This window comes from Purpureocillium lilacinum (genome assembly GCF_023168085.1).
Source record: "Purpureocillium lilacinum CBS 284.36 DNA, scaffold_1, whole genome shotgun sequence".
Taxonomy (NCBI): domain Eukaryota; kingdom Fungi; phylum Ascomycota; class Sordariomycetes; order Hypocreales; family Ophiocordycipitaceae; genus Purpureocillium; species Purpureocillium lilacinum.
Window position 1 is genome coordinate 2,016,047 of NW_027072111.1, and position 20,240 is coordinate 2,036,286.

General features: G+C 59.2%; 7 protein-coding genes across 7 annotated transcripts; 4 read left to right on the forward strand and 3 right to left on the reverse strand.

Moving 5' to 3' along the window:
* Positions 1 to 920: 920 nt before the first annotated feature.
* On the forward strand, positions 921 to 2,977 carry PLICBS_000328 (uncharacterized protein; the record flags this gene model as incomplete). The annotated part of the gene is given in 6 exon segments (XM_065599580.1): positions 921 to 1,508; positions 1,709 to 1,741; positions 1,796 to 1,802; positions 2,173 to 2,597; positions 2,646 to 2,795; positions 2,807 to 2,977. The coding sequence occupies 6 exon segments, from the start codon at positions 921 to 923 to the stop codon at positions 2,975 to 2,977; spliced, it is 1,374 nt and encodes a 457-aa protein (XP_065455652.1).
* Positions 2,978 to 4,688: 1,711 nt separating this feature from the next.
* Positions 4,689 to 5,438, forward strand: PLICBS_000329 (uncharacterized protein; the record flags this gene model as incomplete). Its single annotated transcript, XM_018318685.2, has 1 exon — positions 4,689 to 5,438. The coding sequence occupies one exon, from the start codon at positions 4,689 to 4,691 to the stop codon at positions 5,436 to 5,438; it is 750 nt and encodes a 249-aa protein (XP_018184210.1).
* Positions 5,439 to 6,163: 725 nt separating this feature from the next.
* PLICBS_000330 (vacuolar sorting protein VPS33/slp1) lies at positions 6,164 to 8,560 on the forward strand (the record flags this gene model as incomplete). The annotated part of the gene is made up of 5 exons (XM_018318684.2): positions 6,164 to 6,197; positions 6,257 to 6,294; positions 6,362 to 6,449; positions 6,500 to 6,849; positions 6,914 to 8,560. The coding sequence occupies 5 exons, from the start codon at positions 6,164 to 6,166 to the stop codon at positions 8,558 to 8,560; spliced, it is 2,157 nt and encodes a 718-aa protein (XP_018184209.2).
* A 36-nt stretch (positions 8,561 to 8,596) lies between these two features.
* Positions 8,597 to 8,926, forward strand: PLICBS_000331 (uncharacterized protein; the record flags this gene model as incomplete). Its single annotated transcript, XM_065599581.1, has 1 exon — positions 8,597 to 8,926. One exon carries the CDS (start codon positions 8,597 to 8,599, stop codon positions 8,924 to 8,926), a length of 330 nt encoding a protein of 109 aa, XP_065455653.1.
* An 834-nt stretch (positions 8,927 to 9,760) lies between these two features.
* On the reverse strand, positions 9,761 to 11,830 carry PLICBS_000332 (uncharacterized protein; the record flags this gene model as incomplete). Its single annotated transcript, XM_018318683.2, has 1 exon — positions 9,761 to 11,830. One exon carries the CDS (start codon positions 11,828 to 11,830, stop codon positions 9,761 to 9,763), a length of 2,070 nt encoding a protein of 689 aa, XP_018184208.1.
* A 1,681-nt stretch (positions 11,831 to 13,511) lies between these two features.
* On the reverse strand, positions 13,512 to 14,778 carry PLICBS_000333 (uncharacterized protein; the record flags this gene model as incomplete). Its single annotated transcript, XM_065599582.1, has 4 exons — positions 13,512 to 14,066; positions 14,148 to 14,453; positions 14,541 to 14,705; positions 14,776 to 14,778. The coding sequence occupies 4 exons, from the start codon at positions 14,776 to 14,778 to the stop codon at positions 13,512 to 13,514; spliced, it is 1,029 nt and encodes a 342-aa protein (XP_065455654.1).
* A 587-nt stretch (positions 14,779 to 15,365) lies between these two features.
* PLICBS_000334 (uncharacterized protein) lies at positions 15,366 to 18,734 on the reverse strand (the record flags this gene model as incomplete). Its single annotated transcript, XM_018318682.2, has 4 exons — positions 15,366 to 16,097; positions 16,152 to 18,141; positions 18,202 to 18,581; positions 18,729 to 18,734. 4 exons carry the CDS (start codon positions 18,732 to 18,734, stop codon positions 15,366 to 15,368), a joined length of 3,108 nt encoding a protein of 1,035 aa, XP_018184207.2.
* Positions 18,735 to 20,240: the final 1,506 nt, after the last annotated feature.

Below are 20,240 nucleotides of genomic sequence, written 5' to 3' on the forward strand. Positions count from 1 at the left end.
GGTCGATATGACGAGGGGTATTGACCCGAGGACAATTCCGGCTATCTCGAAGCCAGACATTGCGACTCTGCCAGTCGTGATCGCGACACCAGGCGGATGGGCTCGCCCACGGCGCTTCGGACCAGACGGGAGCGCCGAGGCTGTCCATATACTGTACATTGACCGAGCGGGGAACTCGACTATGCGCCCTAAATATTGCTTCATCTTCTCAGCTGCGGCAACAGTGGAGTTCTGATTCGTTGCCTGCCGGACGGGGAGCCAGGGTGCGACGAGCTTGCATGCAGTCAGCTGTGCTGTCAACCAATGGACCCCGCCCTGTACAGTGGTTCACACGGGTCGTGGCAAGAAGCCGAGGGCGAGCATAGACTGGACAACTCCATGAGCACATGAGCACTTTCGAGACATAGCAGTCTTTCGCTTTTCTACCTGCATCATCTGTGACATGTTCTCCATTGACCTGCGAGGTCGCACCGCCATGGGTAGCTCCTGCCGCCGCGAGTAACGCCCGCCACCATGAGCAGCCAATCTAGCGGTCGTATATGGGAAGGGAAGCCAGGCCGATCGCTCAACTAGCAACCTACTTCGGTACACGATACAAAACTTATCCCTCCCCGTCAAGAGTCCCGACGCGAGCGGCTACAAAGACGCCGGTATCGGTGTCGCGGAGGCAACGAGAGCAACGAGAGCAACGAGAGCAACGAGAGCAACGAGAGCAACGAGAGCAACGAGAGCAACGAGAGCAACGAGACATGGGAGACAGCATAGCGAGCCACGTTGAGAGCTGTCTCGACCTGTTCCATCTTGTGACGGACCAAGTTGGGAATGCTTCTGACGCTACCGAGATGTTCTGGAGAGACATCAGCGATGAGCGCACCCGGTTCAAAGTATGGGCAGGGAATATCGGAGCTCACAACACGGGGATGAGCTCACTCGACTACCGACTGCGAGACTCATCACATATTCGAACTCATGTCATACGGCTGCTACAAGACCTGGATGAGCTCCTGGAGGATGCTCTAGCCATTGTTGGTGGATACGAGTTCCCCTGGGACCAGATCAGTGATGTGAAAGCGACGACAGACCAGCATGAGGGGACAGCAGAAATAGCGGACAAAGGCATATCGGTTATGGACCCTAATTGGTCGCCAAGCTCGAACGAAGAAGACTCGACTGAAAGCGAGCTGGATCAAATATCAGTTGATGTGGTGGACGTGGTCAACTGCCTCCTACGCTTGAGTGCGGCAATCCGAAACCCGGCGCCTCACGATCGCTTTGCTGCATCACATTTCACAGACACATCGCATTATGAGCTCTTCGACATCCGGCATGTGCAGTCCAAGTTCAACGACATCGACGCCATTCTGGCCGAGCGACTAGGGAAAGCAATCTCCAGACGAAGACAGTATTTCAAGTACCGAGAGGCGCATCACATGAAGCTCTCACGCGGACTTGACCTCCATCGAGCAGCCGATGCGACGACTACGGCTGGCAGCGCTGATCCGCAGACGGTGGCGTCGTCTATACCGCAACAGCTAAAGGGAGGCTCAGATCCAATGGATGGGCTCCTTGTTTTTAGCGAAGATCGTTCGGATTCCGGGCACACACAAACGTCGTACGCGTCTTCGGCCGCAGGGAAAGAAGAGTATCGCATCCCTCCATTACCAACAGCGGCCTCAATAGGACCGTTTGAATGCCCGTTCTGTTACAGAATCATCACAGCGACGAGCACAGCTTCGTGGAAGTCAGTCATTGCACCAGACCAGCGCGGAGGCAAAACTAGGCTAATTTCATGCAGGAGACATGTCCATGAGGATCTACGCCCATATATTTGTCTCGAAAAGGACTGCCTGGCTCCTGAAAAGGAGTTTCCTCGACGTCATCAATGGATGAACCACATGAAGCAAAGTCACTGGAGCACGTACACGTGCCCGGCGTCCTGCGGTGCTACATTCCCGTCTGTGTCCGCATGCCAGGAGCATATTGCTCAACGCCACCTAGGGGCATACCAAGCGAGCGAGATTGGTGTGCTGATTAGGCTGGGCGCAAAACCACTCGACCTAACCGAGGGCATTTCCTGCCCTCTCTGCCGCGATTTGCTAAGATCGGCTCAACAGTATCAACACCACGTAGGGCGGCACCAAGAGCAGCTTGCTCTCTTTGCCTTGCCTATAGTGGAGATGGATGATGAAGTAGTCGCCCAGGCAGAGGCTGTTGATGGCTCGGAGGAGTCCACAGTGAGCTCGAAAGCTGCGTTGAACATCGAGGCCCTGGAAGTAGAATCCGTCGTTCGGAGCCTGGAGAAAGATGTCTCGACGAATAGTCAAGCAGCTGCGGACAATAACCCCGAAGAAGCGCAACATTCCCCGGCGCCGTCGCCAACTTTCGACCATGAATCAAGCACGCCAAGCACGAACGACATACAGCAGAAGGCTTTGGATCCATCCCCCAGCGAATATACTCGACGGCCCATCCAGGATCACGCGGGCGACGAAAGCGATGAAGTCTTGATAACTCCAGACCGGGCTATAGCTCAAATCCTAGGCGAATTTAGCTACGTGACAAAGCAGCTCGCTGATCAGAAGCATCAGCCCGCTCCGGTGAGAGAGCGTTCCGGGTCTCGGACCGGAGATTCTAGCGCAAAACAGGACACCGCGACTAGCCCCAAGATCGAGGACATTGTGTCGGTATTGAACAAGATCCGTGTGCCCGAAGAAGTTCAGCAGGGCAGTCACAAGCGTGAGGAATTGGCAGTCGAGAAGACCGAAGCGCCCAAACAGAAGGCCAGCCTCTCTAAGGTACTGAAAAGACAGAAGACTATCCTGAAACCATCGGGTTCCGCTTCCAGAACAACTGTCAAGCAAACCGATCGGCGGCAGAGGCCAGCGACGGACGCAAGTTACTTTGCTTCACCAGTTACAGACCCTACCATGTCTTCACCTCAGGCGAGGTTACCAATTCGAGCAAGGAGCTACGCTGATACACCGCAGTACTTGTCATCGTCGCCACGCTCAGGAGTTCAAGCCTATGGTGGTACTCAGCCTCCGATCCGGCGCCCCGTGATTGTCGACGAAAGACGCCTTCCACCGGGCGCCTATCCCGCATCACCACCCGGTTGGGAGCCATTCCGTGAACCCGCGAGGCCGGAATTCCCGAGCCGCCCCCCGAGTGCCGCCGGACGACCCCTTCCGACAGGCACCTATCCTCACCCGAGACTTGGCTGGGGTCCAGCCTGGGTGAACGTCGAGCAGGCACAAATGATGCCGCCACCGTCCCTGGTCCAAGAAGGGGCCGCCGGGCAGGAGCATTTCTATCCCGGTTTTCCGGTGGCGTACTCTCGCCCGCCCGTCACATACTCCTTCAACAGCCCAAACTATGGGCAAGCTGCTGCAGCGCCGCCGCCAGCGCGACCTTTGGCTCGGGCGGCATCCTCGGATCGCATTTCGGCGGACTTCCGGGATGACCACTCCGAAGGGTTCAGGAGCTACAACGGCGAAAAGCGCCTTCGTCTTTTGAACCGTCCAAGGAGTGGAGAGTGGCAGCATGAACGGAGGCCCGGACCCCCACCGGGGACGGCACGTCGTCCTCCCTCTTATAGTGAGGTAGACTACGATCTCGTGCCAGCGTCTGGGATGAGGCGGCGGACTTCCATGTATGGCGCCTATATCTCCCAGCCGGAAGAGCGGGGGAGGGCCTCGGGTACGGCCGCAGGACGCAGACAGGCGGGCGACGAGCCAGAGATACCCCCAACAGCCACACCCCTCACAGCCGACATGTTGCGACGGAGAATGGGTCGCCAGCCATATATATCTAGCGCCGAAGCAACAGACGGGAGTAACAGCGGGGACGAAAAAGAAGCGCGCAGTCCCAACGACATGCCGCGCGCGATACGATCCCCAGGGGTCCACGGAGACGACATCACCATCAAAGTCGGGAGCAACTCTACCGTCAACGTGGGAGGAGTTGAGATGCGCACCGGTACGGAAGGAGGTGAGATTATTTTGACATCGCGCAGGACGACTCTTTCTGGCTTCCGTGCCGGCTCCGATATGCCTCTTGAGGAGCGGGAAGAGCTGCGCCGACGGCGAAGAGTATCCGACCCGGATCGGATCCCGACACGCCCAATCAGGCGGACATCCACGCGCGGTCTGCGTTCTGATAGTCAGGATGCTGAAGGGAAAACTCAGGCCCGGACGCCTAGAAGAACCTGAAGCCTTATATGGATAGAAACATGAAATTTGGGGATGCCGACGTGCTAAATCTTGTCCCTTTGTTTGCAAGATACGAGACCATTCTAATGTTCGCGCTGTTCACCAAGGTCAGTCACGAGTTGCGTGGAGAGCTCAGGAATAGGTCCAGTCGTGAAGGCTTGAGCGACCTTACGAATAGAAATTCTTGCCCATAGGAATAGGAACCCTCGATACGGAACAATAGGGCCATGCTGCAATTGTCTTGAGCTTTCTTCGTGGCGTTGATGTTTTATACAAAGTAACGTAGTTTCGACATGGAGTTGTAGGGTATCAAGAGGAACTTGGCCAGTGCGGCGCGATTGGCTCTACCCGCTAATGGCGGTGGGCCACGGGCTTCATTAGGCAGCACAGCATCATGACTCCCGCCTCTCAAGCAACTTTCACCCGACATCTTTCGTTTGCAACGTCGTCGCGGCGCCGCTTCGCTTCCTCAACGCGGCCATGCGACGGACGAGAGGAGAGGAGGAGGAGGAAAATGACGAACCCGAGATCCCCCTCCACCATAAGCGGCCGTTCGGGGCGGGGCTGAAGCGCAAGAAGATCGAGTTTGTGCGCGCCACAGAAAGCGACCCCGGCTTGCCATCCTCGTCAACGTCGTCGGCCGGCAAAGGGAGCCTCGTTGGGGACTTGTACGCGAGCATCGTCCTTGGGGAAGTCAGCTCACAGTCTGGCCCGGCTTCCAGGACGGAGTCGCCGGGAGCGCCGACGGACGACGACGACGAGCAATCGCGCGAGCCCATCATCTGTCCCGTCTGCGCGCTGCCCATCACCACATCTCTGCGCGAACACGAAGCGTCGCTCGCCCATCAAGTCAGCATGACACACTCTCATCCGCCCTCGGGCCTCGACCGCACGCGCATGGGACTGCGAACCTTGCAGTCTCAGGGCTGGGACCCGGACGCCAGGCGCGGGCTGGGCCTGGAGGGCGAAGGTCCGCGGTATCCGATCAAGGTAGCAGCCAAGGAGGACAACCTGGGCATCGGAGCGAGCGCGCAGCAGGCAAACGAGGACGCGAAGAAGAAGAAGAAGGAGAAGGAATCCGAGGCCCCGCCGCGGCAGCTGACGGCCAAGGAGAGAAAGGCGCTGGCGGCAAAGGAACGACAAAGAGCCGAGCGCCTGCAGGCAGAGATCTACGGACGTGTTGATGTGGAGGGCTACCTCAGGGGGAACGGCGCGGACAATGCGATATGAAACGGCATTCGGCGCGCGGCGGATATACTTTGTTGTTTTTGATACCCCTTTTCAAGTCGGCTAGAGATGTGTAGTCGATCAATACAATGAGCAGTGCAAACTCTTTCCCGCTTTGTGATGAGAATCAGCAGTGGTGAATGGCCTTTTGAGTTGGTCGGAGGTTTGCTGCAATGCGCAGGCCTCGAGTGCAACAAAGACCCAACTCCGTCCACGGATACCGAGATGACCTCATCGCATTCGAGGTGCAGGGGACGGAGTCGGCGGCACTTAAGCTGCTGCGGCGGACGCTACAGGGCCGTCTGGAAGGGTTCCAAGGTTCTTCAGCGGCCCCCTGACATGCAATTCCCCACCATGGCCAGACAAAGCTCCGTCTCAGCGCATCTGCGGGACGCGCCCCCCCTGTGGCCAGGGGCCCAATCAGTGGCAGGTGGCCGTCACCTGCCGCTTCCAATGTCCTAAGGTTCCTTAGGTTCCATGAACCACCACCAGCGACCCCGCCAAAACCTCCTTGCCTGTCTGTCACCACTCCACCACCTCCTCGCCCTGTCGTGCTCCTCGCTGCGCCCAGCTGCACCATTTCTGACGCACCGGCTCGGATCTTGCAGCGGCTATACCTCGCTTCTCTACGCTGCTCTCGACCTACGACCTCGCCTCGCACCCGCATTCTACCACCGACGCGCAAGAGCTCGACTGAGGCAGGCCGGGCCGCCTCCCCAGCCACCATCATGGGGCTGTCCGTGATCCAAGAGCAGCACGATGGTACGCGCGCGTCGTCTCCATCCCTTCTTGAACCTGCGTAGCTGACTTTTCCTTGCCAGTCATTATCCAGGAGATCAAGAACATTACCCAGGGCGACGTATGCCGCACCCCATAAAACCCGATGCGATGCCCTGAGCTGCAACACTGACGACGCGACGAGATAGTGGAAATGCCTGATTGTCGACGAGACATCCAGGAAGATCCTGGATAATGCAGTCAAGGAGGATGATATCCTCAACAACAACATCGCCAGTGCGTCATTATCCTGTCCTGAGCGTCGGGCTTTGGCTAACCTGCCCCAGCCATCGAGCGCATCGAGAATCGCCGCGAGCCGAACCCCGAGATGGATGCCATATACCTGCTCTCGCCCGAGCCCCATATTGTCGACTGCCTCCTCGCTGACTTCGAGCGGCGGCGGTACCGCAGGGCCTTCCTGGTCTGGACCAACCTCCTAGACCCCAACCTGCGGAGGCGCATCGACGATTTCCCCGGCGTCAGGCAGCTGCGCGCGAGCTCCAAGACGCTCTTTATCGACTTCTACCCTAGAGAGTCGCATCTGATCACGTTTCGCGATCCCTGGAGCTTCCCGATGCTCTACCACCCGTCGTGCAACTCGCTTGTCCCGAAGCACATGCAGCAGCTGGCGCAAAGAGTACGTCTCAGCGAACCCCGTGGGACCTTGGCGCGCAATCTAGGCTGACTCTTTCATGAAACAGATTGCTGGCATTTGCATAACCATGGGTGAATATCCCAAAGTGCGGTACTACCGACCGAAAAACGCCATCCATGAGGCAAGCGTACTGTGTTCGCACCTGGCACGATTCGTGCAGGAAGAGCTCGACGGATACGCACACTGGGACCCCAACTTCCCACCACCCTCGAACCGACCGCAAGCAAATCTCATAATCACAGACCGGTCCATGGACCTGATGGCACCGTTGATACACGAATTTACCTACCAAGCCATGGCGGCAGATCTCCTTCCCATCAAGCACGGCGACAAGGTCACATTTCATACGACCGTCAACGCAGGAACGCCAGAGGCCCAGGAAAAGGATATGGAGCTGAGCGAAAAGGACAAGATCTGGGTCGACAATAGGCACCGGCACATGAAGGACACCATCGACAAGCTCATGGGAGACTTTCAAAAGTTCCTCGACCAGAACCCTCACTTCACCAACGAGAATGCCGACGCCACGAACCTCAATACCATCAGAGACATGTTGGCAGGTCTGCCGCAGTTTCAAGAGATGAAGGAAGCATACTCGCTCCACCTGACCATGGCGCAAGAGTGTATGAACATATTCCAGCACAACAAGCTCCCGGACATTGCCTCGATTGAACAGACCATGTCCACCGGCCTGGACGAGGACTTCAGAAAACCCAAGAACGTTTGCGAGTCCGTCGTCCGGCTGTTGGACGACGACGCCATCATGCCGTCAGACCGACTTCGGCTCGTCATTATCTACGTGCTGTATCGCGGCGGCGTCATCATGGAGGACATCCAGAAACTGCTGATCCACGCGTCTCTGCCCCCACAGGATGCAGAAGTTGCGGCAAACATGGAGTTGCTCGGCGGCAAGACCTCACATGTGTTGAAAGAGCCGAGACAAATTCCGCCGCCACTGTTCCCCCGGGACCCCAAGGCACCACAGCCGAGTGAGGAGTACAGTCTTTCACGTTTTGAGCCGGTCTTAAAGTCAATGCTGGACGCTCTTGCGAGAGGAGCCCTGGATCAGACAGTGTTTCCCTACGTCAAGCCACCGATGGACCCGAATGAAGACCTTTTGGTCGCTCAAGGGGGTTCCCTCCGCGCTGGCCGGCCGAACTGGGCAGCAGCCGGACGACGTCCTCCCGAGAACCGACAGCGCATCTTCGTCTTCATGGCTGGTGGCGCGACATACAGCGAGAGCCGTGCATGCTACGAGATTGGCAACCTGCGCAGCCGGGACATCATCCTCGCTACTTCCCACATGCTCACGCCCCAGCTCTTCATCCGTCAGGTCAGCGACCTAAGCCGCGACAAGCGACAACTCGATCTCCCCATGGAGCGACCCAAGCCTCGCGCCCCTGCGCATCTGTTTGAGCGCCCTGCTCCTCCTCCAGGACCAGGCGCTGTCGGCGGTGGCGGTGCACCCCAGCGTATGGGTGCCGGACCCGGTAGACCGGCCACGTCTGGGCTGCCCACTCGGCCGGGTCCAGGCCCCGCCCCCGTTCCGCCGACGCCGGCCATGGGCGCCATGAGCCTCAATGCCCCTGGCTCACGGCCCAAGTCCGCGGCTGCCCCGGAGCCGCCGAAGCACGACGACGGCAAGCTGCACAAAGAGAAGAAGCGGAGGAACTTTTTGGGTATGAAGAAGTAGGGCTCTCTGCACAGACGTTCCTCCAAGCACAAAGGTATGGGCGCGGACGGAGACGCGGACAAGGATGGAGGCGCAGACAAGGACACAGGCGAATGCAAGGACTTGAGCGCAGACATGGACATGACCGCAAACAAGGACGTGGATGCAGTCAAGGACGCGGGCTGTGATGCGGACGAGAAAGACGCAGCTCCTGGCTTACGCAATACTCGCAGCGGTGGGAAAAGGCTCTCGCTGTCGTCGTCGCTCTCATTCCGCCGCAGGCTCAGCGAGCAGCTCCCGCCGGAGCGCCTGGAGAGGAGTGATTCCAAGCTCAAGCGCATTTCCAAGCTTATTCGCAGCGGATCGACCGCCTTGCCGACTCCGTGAGGAGCATTACAGATCCTTGGGGTTATGAACTAGCAAGGACTATGAGGAGCGGGCAGGTGTGGCTAGGGGTCCTCTCCTGTCTTTCGACTTGGCATCTAGTCATGGGTGGGGGGACGCGTTTCACGGGCAATCCGTCCGGTGAAGTGAGTTGTTCGTTGGTGTCCGGTTATGGGCTCGTCATCGGATGAGAAAGGTGCATGGTTGCCATCGCGGAGGATGAGCTTGGGTAGGCTCGGTTGGAGGACTTTGTGGGCGTGGCGTTGGGGCGTGTTTATCGTGGCCGTAGAATCGGCTTGGACAGCGTTTTTGGTCCCGGATGATTTGCAGTGTACCGTATGCTCTTCCGAGATGGATACGAAGAACCGTAATGCATAGCCCAGCCGTCCACACCGCAACCATCCACGCAAGGTGGCAGCACGTGAGCAGGTGGCTGGTATGCATTCACTTCACATTTTGGCAAACACATGTGCATACACACACGTACGAAGTACAGACACGTTGGCCGGGAACGTAGCGTTTCAAGTAGTACAACAGGGCGTCGCGCCTCGCACCCCAGCTCACATCATTGATTGCACGGTACCACTACCTCCACGCCGCAGCGGCGTGATACATGATCCGTTCATTTCATTTCCTTCGAGAACCCCTTCCAAGAAACCCTCCTCCGGCGTTGTTGTTGTTATTGTTGTCTGCGCCGCGAGCAAACGCCCGCGCCGCCACACCACGACCAAGTAGCCAGTGCTTGTCGACAGCACATAGAATGTGCACTGCAATTCACTCCCATCAGAGCTTTCCCAGCTACCATGCGTGCTTCGGCATGGTGGACTGCCGTATCGCTCACGGGCGGCCGTAGTTGGTGCCACGGTTACCGGCAGGGGGGATGCCACGTCCCTCAAACGGGGAGCCACCGAAACCGTGCGACTCGGGGCCGGGTGGCCCGTTGAACCCGCCCAGTCCAGGGGGCAGGAAGCCCTGAGGCGGAGGACCAGCGAAGAAGCCCGGCGGCGGCATGGGCATGTTGCGCGGAGGCATCCCGCCAAGCGCCTCGGGAGGAGGAGGCATGGCCCCGGGCGGGAAGTTGGGAGGAAACATGTGCGGCACAGGCATGTTTCGGTTCGGCTCCCCAGCCAATCCAGGCGGCGGGCCCATCGGGCCTCGCTGCTGAGGGGGCGGCATCTGTCCTCTGGCCATCCACTCGGGAGGCATCTGGTTGAGGCCTGGGGGCGGGGGCGGACGCTGCAGGATCTGCGGGGGCTGGTTCTGGCGCTGCTCCTGGTCGGCGGCACCGTGGAAGGAGTCGTCCATCGGGAAGCCTGGTGGCGGCTGGTTGCGTCCTTGGCGTTGGGCGGTGTTGCGGTTCTCCACACCGGGGAACTCGAACTCTCGCTCGTTGTACGGTGTCATCTGCGCAGGCTTCTGCGGCTGCGGCTGCTGTTGCTGTTGCTGCATGCGAACCTGCTGGTCGGACTGTTGGGTGGCGAGACCGGGCCTCATCAGGTTCATCAAGAACTCGGTGTTGCTGTTGTTTCGAGCCGCTCCTGGATCCGCGCGTCCGGATCCCTGGCTCGAAACACGGTTGTGGTGGCCCACGAGCTCATTGAGGAGCTGGTCGGGGCGCGCAGTCTGTGGCTGCGGGCGCGGCGCGAGGATTTCGCGCGGCTGCTGAGATGGTGGCCGACCCATTGGGCCGTCGCGGCGGTCGCCTCCGTACTGCTGGAATAGCTCTGGTGAAGCGATGGCACCCTTCTTGCTCTGATCGGGGCCGTTGCCCTGCTGCGGAGCTGGGAAGGCTGACACGCCTGGAGGTGTGGCGCTCATGCTTTGCTTCTGCAGCTTGGCCAGGAGCTGCTGGAACGCCTGCCGCTCTTCCTCTGGCGCCGATGGATGCCCAGGTCCAGGCATCGATATCGGAATAGGGCTTTGGAACGGCGGCGCCGTCGGGGGCGTGGCTGTTGGTGCGCTCGCGCGCCCATCAGACTGAGGCTGGGCAAAGAACGATGTGAACCTCGACGACTTGCCCGCGGGTTTGGCCTTGGCGGCAGGAGCGGTCTCCTTCTGTTCGGGAGGGCTGGCAACAGGAAGTGCCGCGCTTGATGTGCCGCCAAATGCCATGAAGAACTTGTCTGGCCCTGCTTCAACAGCAGGCGAAGGCGCCGGTGGCTTTGCAGCCTCGACCGTCTCGATGATATTTGCAGTGGGCTTCGCGGCGGCAGATGCTCCGCTCTTAGCAGCTTTCATCTGCTCCATCCACTTCTGGAAGTCCTGCTGTGTGTGAGCCTCGCGCTGCTCAGGCTGCGGTTCGTCGAGCCACTCCGGGTCTCGTTCATTCCTCTGGTCGCGGTCTCGTCCCCAGCGGCGGTCCGTGTTTCTGCCACCGCCTCGTTGTTCGTCAGACGGCTCAGTGTCACGATCACGATCACGCCAGCTCTTTGTGCGGTCGCGATCGCGCTCGCGCTCGCGCTTCTCTGGGACGGGGGCAGGTTCTTTGACGTCGTTGCCGGAACGCCAGGTGTCGAGCTTGCTACGGCCAGCTCCATTTCGTGGCCGGGGCTCAGTTTCGGGAGTGGCCTCCCGATCTCGCGTAAAGCCGTCAAAGGCCCTGGTCGGGCGGTCTCGAGTTGGCTCCCGATCGTCGCGTTCCCTTTGAGGGCGCTTCTCGTCTCGGTAGTTGCCCCCCATCTTGCCGTGGAAGCGCTCTGCGCCCTCGGCTCCGAAGCTCTTGCGAGGCTTCACCGTGCTCCATCCATCACTGTCCGCGTCGACGTCATTGCGACGAAGGGTCGTGCGTAGGCGGTCGCCATCAAGGTCCCCGCTCCGATTCCGGAGACCAGTCCGGCCCTGCCCATCTGGTAGGCCGAGGGTTTTTTCGTCGATCGACTTGTTGCCGCGCGCAGAAGAAAAGGCCATGCGAGGCGGTCCAAAGACTATATCCTCGGGGTCTGCAAAGAAAATGTGAGCACAGGGGCCACGGCCAAGGAAAGTATCAGCTGCAAGAGGAAAGACTGACTCGCACTGTTGCGGGATGCATGGCGTTCGGCGCCTTGACGCCGAGTGCCTTGATCAATCAAAGCAACGTCGGTTGTTCGTTGGGTTCGGTCAGTGGTGGTTTTGGCACTTTGGGCGCGCAGCTGTTCGGGCGTCGCGCTGTCAACTGGTTAGCCAAAGGTGCAGGTAACGGGCAGCTGCCAGCTGCGCAGGGCCGAGGGGGGCTCACCCCATCCAGTCCTCCACGGGAGGGAGGCTGTCAGGTCGGACACATAGCGGCGATTCCCGCAGGTGCAGCAGAAACTCTGCTGAGTATCGAAGGGCCATATCAGGGCGACGGCGCGGCGCTTCCCATCCGCTGGAACGGCCGCCTGTCGCCGCAAAGCGTGGGAATGTTGTGGGAAGTGACAGGTGTCTCGACGGGGGGAGAGCGATGTCGGGCTAGGTCACGCGGCAGAAACGAGGCTGGCGGTCAATCGGTTCGAGGCGAGACGTCGGCGGAGTTGAGGGGAGAACCCTCTGCCTGAATAGAGATGACGGAGGGCCGAGTAGAGGTCGCGGTCGCCGAGTTGTCGATGTGTGCGTTGTTCAATGGTGGTATTCCAGTGGAGTCGGGCGTCGTCGCCTGCGCACAGGCGAGGGAGGCAGGATGCAGAGAAAGTCTTGGCCCAAGCCCGAGGGAGCGGAGGGGAGGAATAGGAGCAGGAGAAAAGCGGCAGGGCTTCGGGTGGATGTTGGATGTTACAGCGGGACTGTTGAAGGTGAAGGTGGTCGTGCGCGGGAGAGGTGGCAGATAAAACACTGTTGTGCGACGTTCGGGAGAGAATGAGGAGGCGGTGGTTGCGATGCGGTGGAAGAATCAGGTGGATCCGGTGCGGGCGGTAACGTTAGGGGACTGGAAACCTGAGGTGGTGCCGTTGCTGGTAGGTATTAGGCAGGCGGGCGGGTGGGCTGGCCGGCTGGCTGGCAGAGGGGCCCAGGCAGAGGCAGCACCCTGCGAGAGGCTGGAGCAGTGGCCACCGGGAGCACTGGCCGCTGGGGCAGACTGTCCGCGCACGGGCAAGGTGGGCGGCAGCTGTGGCGCGTGGTCCAGTCGGCTCTGCCAGCCGTGCGGCGCTGGGCAGGACCTATGGAAGGGGTCGGTGAGTCTAGGTGGGCTCCTCCCAGCTGGCCGCCCGCCTGCCCGCCTGACTGATCAGGGCTGCCCGCACTGCAACCCACCTGCCCGCCCCGACGCCGGCCTCCTGTGGCTGGCCCCCTTTCGGAGACGGAAAAACCGCCCCAGCGAAGACAGAGGAGGCTCCCCTCTGGCACTGACTCACGGATGAGTCCCTCTGGCTGGCGGGCAGCAAGTCACATGACACCAAATTCGCCTGCGAGCATCGTCACAGACAGAGCAGACCTGGATCAGAGCTTTCCGTCAAGAGTCAAGACGCACATAGCGATCCTTTGTCCAGAGCAGCACTGACACTTCATTTGGCTAATCTACCCCTTCGTATACTCCGCTCAGTCTCGTGCCCTCGCCACGCTCGCGCCGCGACACACCTCACGCACTCTCCACCTCCACAGTCCACACACCTCCTAACGCAGCTCCTCTCTCTACTCACAGCTTCCCATGCTTCGCCGCCTGCGCGGCCGGCACCTCCTCGCCCAGCGGCAGGATATGCGGCAGCGGCCCGACGGGCGTGATGGACAGCGGGTTGATCTGCGTGTGGCTGCGCGTGTAGTGCCACTTGATGTGGTCAAACTGCGTCGTCTCGCGGAACGCCGCGTGGTTCCAGTACAGGTTGCGCATCCAGCGGTGCAGCGCCGGGTAGCCCGACCGGATGTCGCGGATGTTGCACTTGAAGTGCTGCACGTACACGGGGTCGAAGCGCACCAGCGTCACGAACAGCCGGATGTCCGTCTCGGTGATGGCCTTGCCAAAGTAGTACGGGCCGTCCTGCTGCTCGCTCAGGTGCTTCTCCGCCCGGTCCAGCGCCTCGAAGAGCGCCACGACGTTGCGCTCGTAGGCCTCGGCCGTGGTCGCGAAGCCCGACTTGTACACGCCGTTGTTGATGAGGTCGTATGTCCACGTGTTGGCCTCGTCGATCTGGCTGCGCAGGTTCTCCGGGTATAGCACGATGTTGCGGTACTTTTCCTCGATGAGGTCGTCGAACTGCCCGGGGCAGCGAAGTCAGACACCAACTCAAAGGACAACTCAACCCATATCAAGGGTCAAGGAGGGGGGGCTCCTCACCTCTGTGCTAAACATGCGCAGAATCTCGCTGCTCTCGTTGCTCACAATCGTCTTGGTCTTCTTGTCGTACAGCACCGGCACCGTGAACCGGCCCTCGTAGTCCTTGCTCGACTCAAAGTACACGTGGCGCAGGTGCGTAAACGCCTCGTGTCCCTCGATCGGGTCCGGCACGACGTTGTCGCCCGGCACGTCCTCGCCCTTGGTCACGAACCGCCAGCCGCCCTCGGCGAGGTGCCAGTGCACCACGGAGAAGCTGATGAGGTCGTCGAGGCCCTTGAGCTTGCGCGCGATGAGCGTGCGGCACGCCTTTTCCCCTTCGTGTCAGTCGCTCAGGAGTCTTCCAATGGAGTGCCATATAAACACCGAATGATGGATGGGTTAATTGGCGCTTACCCAGGGACACGCATAGCTGACGTAGAGGTGATACCTCCCCTTCTCGGGCGGGAACTGGGCGCCGCTCTCCCGCGAGATCCAGTTGCGGAACGAGCTGACCTGGCGCTTGAACTCGCCCGACGTGTCGCCGGGCTTGACCCAGTCGGTTACCTTGCCGGAGCTGGCCTGTTTCGAGTCAGTCGGTCCCTCGGGCAGCGAACGCTAAGGGATGCCGGGTGCTGATGCTGATGCTTACCATTCTGATTTGATTGTGCAACGGAACGGTTGGAAACCAGGGCTTTTGATATCGCGTAGCAGTGAAGGAGCTCAGCAGGCGAGCTCTCGAGTGTGGTGGTGCTTGTGATCTGCTCAAGTCGCAAATGCTCCTGTAGATGTACCGGCTCGGGCGCGGGACATTCATCGACGGGTCTACTCTACCGAATCTAAACGTAGGGCTGGGGTTGGTGCAATATATTTATACTCCTGAAGCTGCAGCTCGGCCACCACGAAATGATAGGCTATCAAATTATTCCGTACCGCTTACCGGTTTATAGCCAGCGACCGTCGCAGCTGGGCCGGCCCCTTCGGTTCTCGACCGCAAGGCGGGGAGCTGCTCGCCGCATGGCAGCTTGCTAATCGTGACGTAAACCTGTCAGGGCCGCAACTGGTCTAGCTCGGCACCTGTCAACTGCAGCCTTTGTCATCACCCAACACCATCGATTTGCAAACATACGGTAATCAAGGACTTGAACATCTATCTGCCGTTCCAAACATGATTCACTGCTGTGCAGCTTCAAACCCTATTGCGAGACGCCTCGTAGTCTCTAGACATGTCTATCCTGGCATTTACTGCACCCGCACCTTGATATACGGCACTTCCACGTCCTCCTCGGCCAGGTCCTCGGCCACGATCTCGAAGATGACCTCCTTCTGGTGAGACGGGATCGGCTTCTTTGAAATCGTCTCCACCAGCTTGCTCAGCTTCATGGCATAGCGTTCCTTGAGCTTCGCCGGAGGGAAGAAGCTGGCGTACAGAAGACTGACGCCCGAGCTCAGCATGCTAATGCTCAGACCCTTGGCCTTGAAGTAGTCAATGAGCTCCTGGAGCGTAATGTCGTCCACCTCGAAGCGGTCCCAGATCTTGTCCAGCGTCACCTTGCCGTCTGGGCCCTGGTACTCCACCTTGGGGCTGGCAATCGGCTCGCTGAAGCCAAAGAATGGCAGCGCCAGGTTGATGAAGCCGTTCTTGTACTGCTCGAGATCCGTCTTGCCGTCAATGACCTTGTACAGCTCCAGCACGACGAGGCCCGTCACCAGGGCTGTCGTCGTGGCAATTGCCGGAATGATCTTGCCCGCAATGAACTTGGTCTTGTGGCGATCCGCAGGCTCGATCTTGTAGTTCTCGGCTCGCAGGTTGCTGCACGCCGTGATGAAGTCGATGTGGTGGTTCGTGTCGTCGTCCTTCTCAAACTCGACAGGCTGAAGCTGGAATCCAGACAGGGTGTTTGGTGACGGAATGCTAGCAATGATCTTGTCCAGCTCATCGCTGTCGTCAAAGCTAGTGTTGGCGTTGGGGTCCTAGTAGACTATCAGCATCTGCGCCTCCAAAAGGTACGGACGGGGTTCACATACAGGTTCCTTATCATCAGCCTGGATCTTGACATTCGCATCCGGCGTAAAGTCTGGGACAATCACGTTCTCCAGTTCTCGAAGATAAATCTCCTTGTCCGTTCCCGGCGACTTGATGTTGAAGTTAAAGGCATGCAGATTGGCAGCCGCGACAATGAAGCCAAAGTGCGTCGGGTTGTTGGGATCGAACTTGAGGGCATCCGGCGCACGCTTCGGGCCAGACCAGAAAGGCGTGCCGCTCGACGTTTCCGAGTCCTTGGGGAAGTTATACAGCAGCTGCTGGATCTTGTTGGAAAACTCAGTCTCAAACAGCATCCGAGCCCATGCAATGCAGTCTTCGAAAGTGCGAGGACGCTCAGTCGTCAAGAAGTTGCGAATCGTCTCTAGCGTTTCCTTCTGGTTTCCGCCCTGCTTCAGAGTTGCCTCCAGGAAGTTGGGCTGCGTCAAGTACAGGTTCACTGTCTGTGGGGCCTTGACGAAGCATCTCTCAAACATGTACTCCTTGGACCAGGCGATGGTGTGTTCAATCCTGTTGGGGAAGCTTCGAATAGTGCACATGGGGAATTCCTTCTCTGGCGGGTCCTGAGACGACGAGTACGACTCCGTCAAGTGCGGCAGGACAACCTGAGTGTTGCCCTTTGTGCCCAAGGTGCCGCTCTCCAATAGTGGCTTGCGGAAGAAGACGCAACGTCGATCGACGTAGGTTCTCGCCTCCACATTGTCCAATGCGTTGGTGACGCCATCAAGGGACTGCCAGAAGTTCTCGTTGAAGATGTGTTCGGTGTCGGCGCTGACCCGGTCTTTGAAAGTCTCCATATGGCCCTGCAGATCCGGGTTCATGCGCTGAACGGCGCGGGCGGCACAGTCGCTCTTCATGTTGCCAACATCCGCGGCACGGAACAGGAACTGGCGGTTGAGGTTGCTCTTTTCGATGGAGTCCATGTCCGTGACGTAGATCTTTCCCTTGGGGCCGGTACCCAGGCCCATCATGGCCCAGTTCTTGAGCATCTCGCAGCCGATGGCACCAGCACCGACGAGGAACTGTTTCAGATTGGCAATCTTCTCCTGGTACTCCGTTCCGAAGACTGCAATCTGACCATCATAGCGGCTGCCGATGGGCTTGCACAGTTCGGCGCTGCGCTTGGTGGATGTGGGGAGCGACTCAAGCGAATCAAAGTACAGCCACTGCTGAATGGGCTGGAACTTGCCAGAGACGGCCTTCAGGATCTCCTGGGCGGTGATACCACCAAAGAAGGCCGCCATTGGGCTGAGGTCACCCGTAGCCTGGAAGCTAAGCTCCTTGAGCAGCTTCTCGTCCAACTCGATCTCAAGCTTCTCTTCCTGAGCAAACTTCTTGGCGGCGCCCAGCACTACGGCGGCGTCATTCTCATCCATCGGCTTCGGCAGGCGGCCTTCAGCAACCTGGAAGGCCTCGACAGCCTGGAAACCAAGGTGGAGCTGCTGTGGCCTATCGAACTTGGCGAAATCGGACATGACGAACTCGGGCTCCTTGAGCGAGCTCGTGAAGTTCTTGAAGTTGATGATCTTGGGCATCTTGACTTGCTGGTACTGGCCGCCACGCTGGTACTGCCCGAGCCCAGTGACGTCGCCGATAGAAAATGTATAAGGGCCTTTGACGGTAATCTTTCGGGGCTCGCAGCCGTTCAACGCCTCCATGCCCTCGACTTCGGAGAAGGTGACATAGTCGCCATCCTCCAGGCCATGCCGGGTCTCATCCAGCGCGGAGACCAGACCTTCCTCGTCGATGCCGGCAACAATGCCGCTCAGGGGTGTCTCGCCGGTCGGATCGATGACGGTGAACTTGTCGCCAAAGTCACAGAAGAGGGAGCCGAAAAGACCGAAGGTGTTGGCAATGACGACATAGATGCCCTTGGAGTGGCAGTAATCGGCGATGGCCTTTTGGGAAGAGATGGGCGAGTTTGTCAAGACAACAACCTGGTACTTGTCAAACTGTGCAAGGTTCTCGTCCAGCCTGTACAGTCGTTAGCGAGGAACCGGAGACATGACGTGGGCAAAGTTTCTATGAGCATACCCTGCTGACTGGTGAACCTTGACAGGCGTGTACTGGTTGAGCTCGGCGACTCGTGGGGCCGTCACTTCGTCTCGAGGCTTGCCGACGTCGGCCGGAGTGAGGAAGAACTGAGAGGACAGGTCGGCGAGCTGAACTGGCGCGGGATCGTAAAGCGTCAAACTCTTGACGCCTGCCAGGGCGATGTTCTTGGCGACCTCGACACCAAGACCCTTGAGACCGACGATGAGGACGTTGGACGCGCCCATGCGCTTCATGGCCTCGTGGCCCAAGACATAGAGCTGGCGGCTGTAGAGGGACTCGTCGATCTCGGTGGTGCCGATGACGGAATCGTCGACCTGCATCCGGGTCGCGAGGTCGACCTCGGGGAGCTTCTTGTCATGCTATAGCGCAAACGAAGCACATTTGTCAGCCTTTGCCGCCGGTGAGGGAGGGAGCAGAGGCAGGCTGACGGCACGCCGGGCAGGACGAGGGGACCGCCGCCGGTGTTGCCGCAGCGCGCTGGGTAGGGCAGGACAGAGACAACTTACCGCCATGATCCGCTTGACGTTGGGTTGGGACTCCCCGGCGGAGAGCTTTCGCTTCCCCTGCGAACCTATCTCTGCAGTGGGAGGAATCTTGAAGACGGGATACCGGCACCAAGGTTGAGCTCGGCTGCCACCAAGTTGCCGATTGCGGAGAAGCTACCGTGGCTTGGGAATGGGAGAGTTGGTTAGAATGTTGGATAGCCTGCGCGGTCGCGTGGGAGGCAGGGTGATGTGAAGGGTTGGTGGGAAGAGGGAGTTTGAGGAAGCTGGGGATGCAGCGGGAAGAATGTCCGCAGCTCAGTCGATACCGAGTCGGTGATGAGGTAATGCTTGGTCGAGTCGGTGGAAGGGCGGCGGGTGGCTCAGCATGTCGCAGGCCAGGTTGCAGTGACGGAGGAGGGGCGCTGCGTTGCTATGGCGGAGCGATGGAGGGGCTAATGGAGGGGCAACCGTGGCAGCCTCACTCTGTCTGCGCGCAAGCCACAGTACCCGCCCGTGTCGCAACTGGTGGGGAAGCCTCTAGAAGCGCCGTCTCCACCGCGCCAGACGGACAATCTCCATCCGACAAGTCCTTGATGACATTTGCCAGTGAGGCAACCGAGTCCTTGGTGGAAGGCGTCTGGTACCGCAGGAATCTGGGCACGATCAGACCGACTGGTCTCTGAAAACGCTGGGGAACTTGATTTTAACCGCCCATGTAGTCCGTCTTGTTTGGTTGGGGACGTTAACGGCAGAGACAGGTCCGGGGCAAGACATGGCAACGGTCAACGTGGGCATATTTACTGTTGCTGTATTTGACGAAATATCTATGTATCATTTATAAAAAAACGCCAAATATTTTGACCATGAAAAACACCTGTTCTCAAGTCCTTTAAAATGTCAGTAAATAACCAATATTGCGGAAGACGTGCCTTCGACGCTGTCTTGACCACGCCCAGCAGGGTAGGTAGGAGTATTGCTCCGGCTGCTTAGCTAATTTGCAGCAGGCCAGCAGTTGCACCAGCACCTGGCCTCCTGTACGTAGGCGCAGCCCAGGCAGCTTCAGTGCCTCCGCAGGCAAGCTCGGCTATCAGAGCCAACAGCATGTGCGCGAGCCGTCACTGACGATCGACTGAACTCATCATAACTCTCAACCCCAACCTTTTGCACGCTCTCCGGCTCTCCCGCGAACGCACAATTTACAGCAGTCGTGACTTGCATTCACATTTGATTCTCTGCTCCTTCTGGTGCCCTCACGACACGCCCAGCCATGGGTCTTGCAGTACCGCCCCCGGCGCCACCCAGGAGCTCGCCCGCGGGTCCTTTACAAGCTGCCTGGGACCGACACTTTCCTCTACGGCCACAACGGCAGGCTTCCATGTGCGCATCGACGCTGCATCCCGTCTTCTTCACTCAACGGCTCCAGAAGCCCATCGCGCCGGTAGTCTCATCGCCACACGGCCTGGGAAGCAACAGTCCTGTCGCGCATGGATACGTGTACCAGGAGGCGCTCGCGACGGGGAACCAGGGATCCAA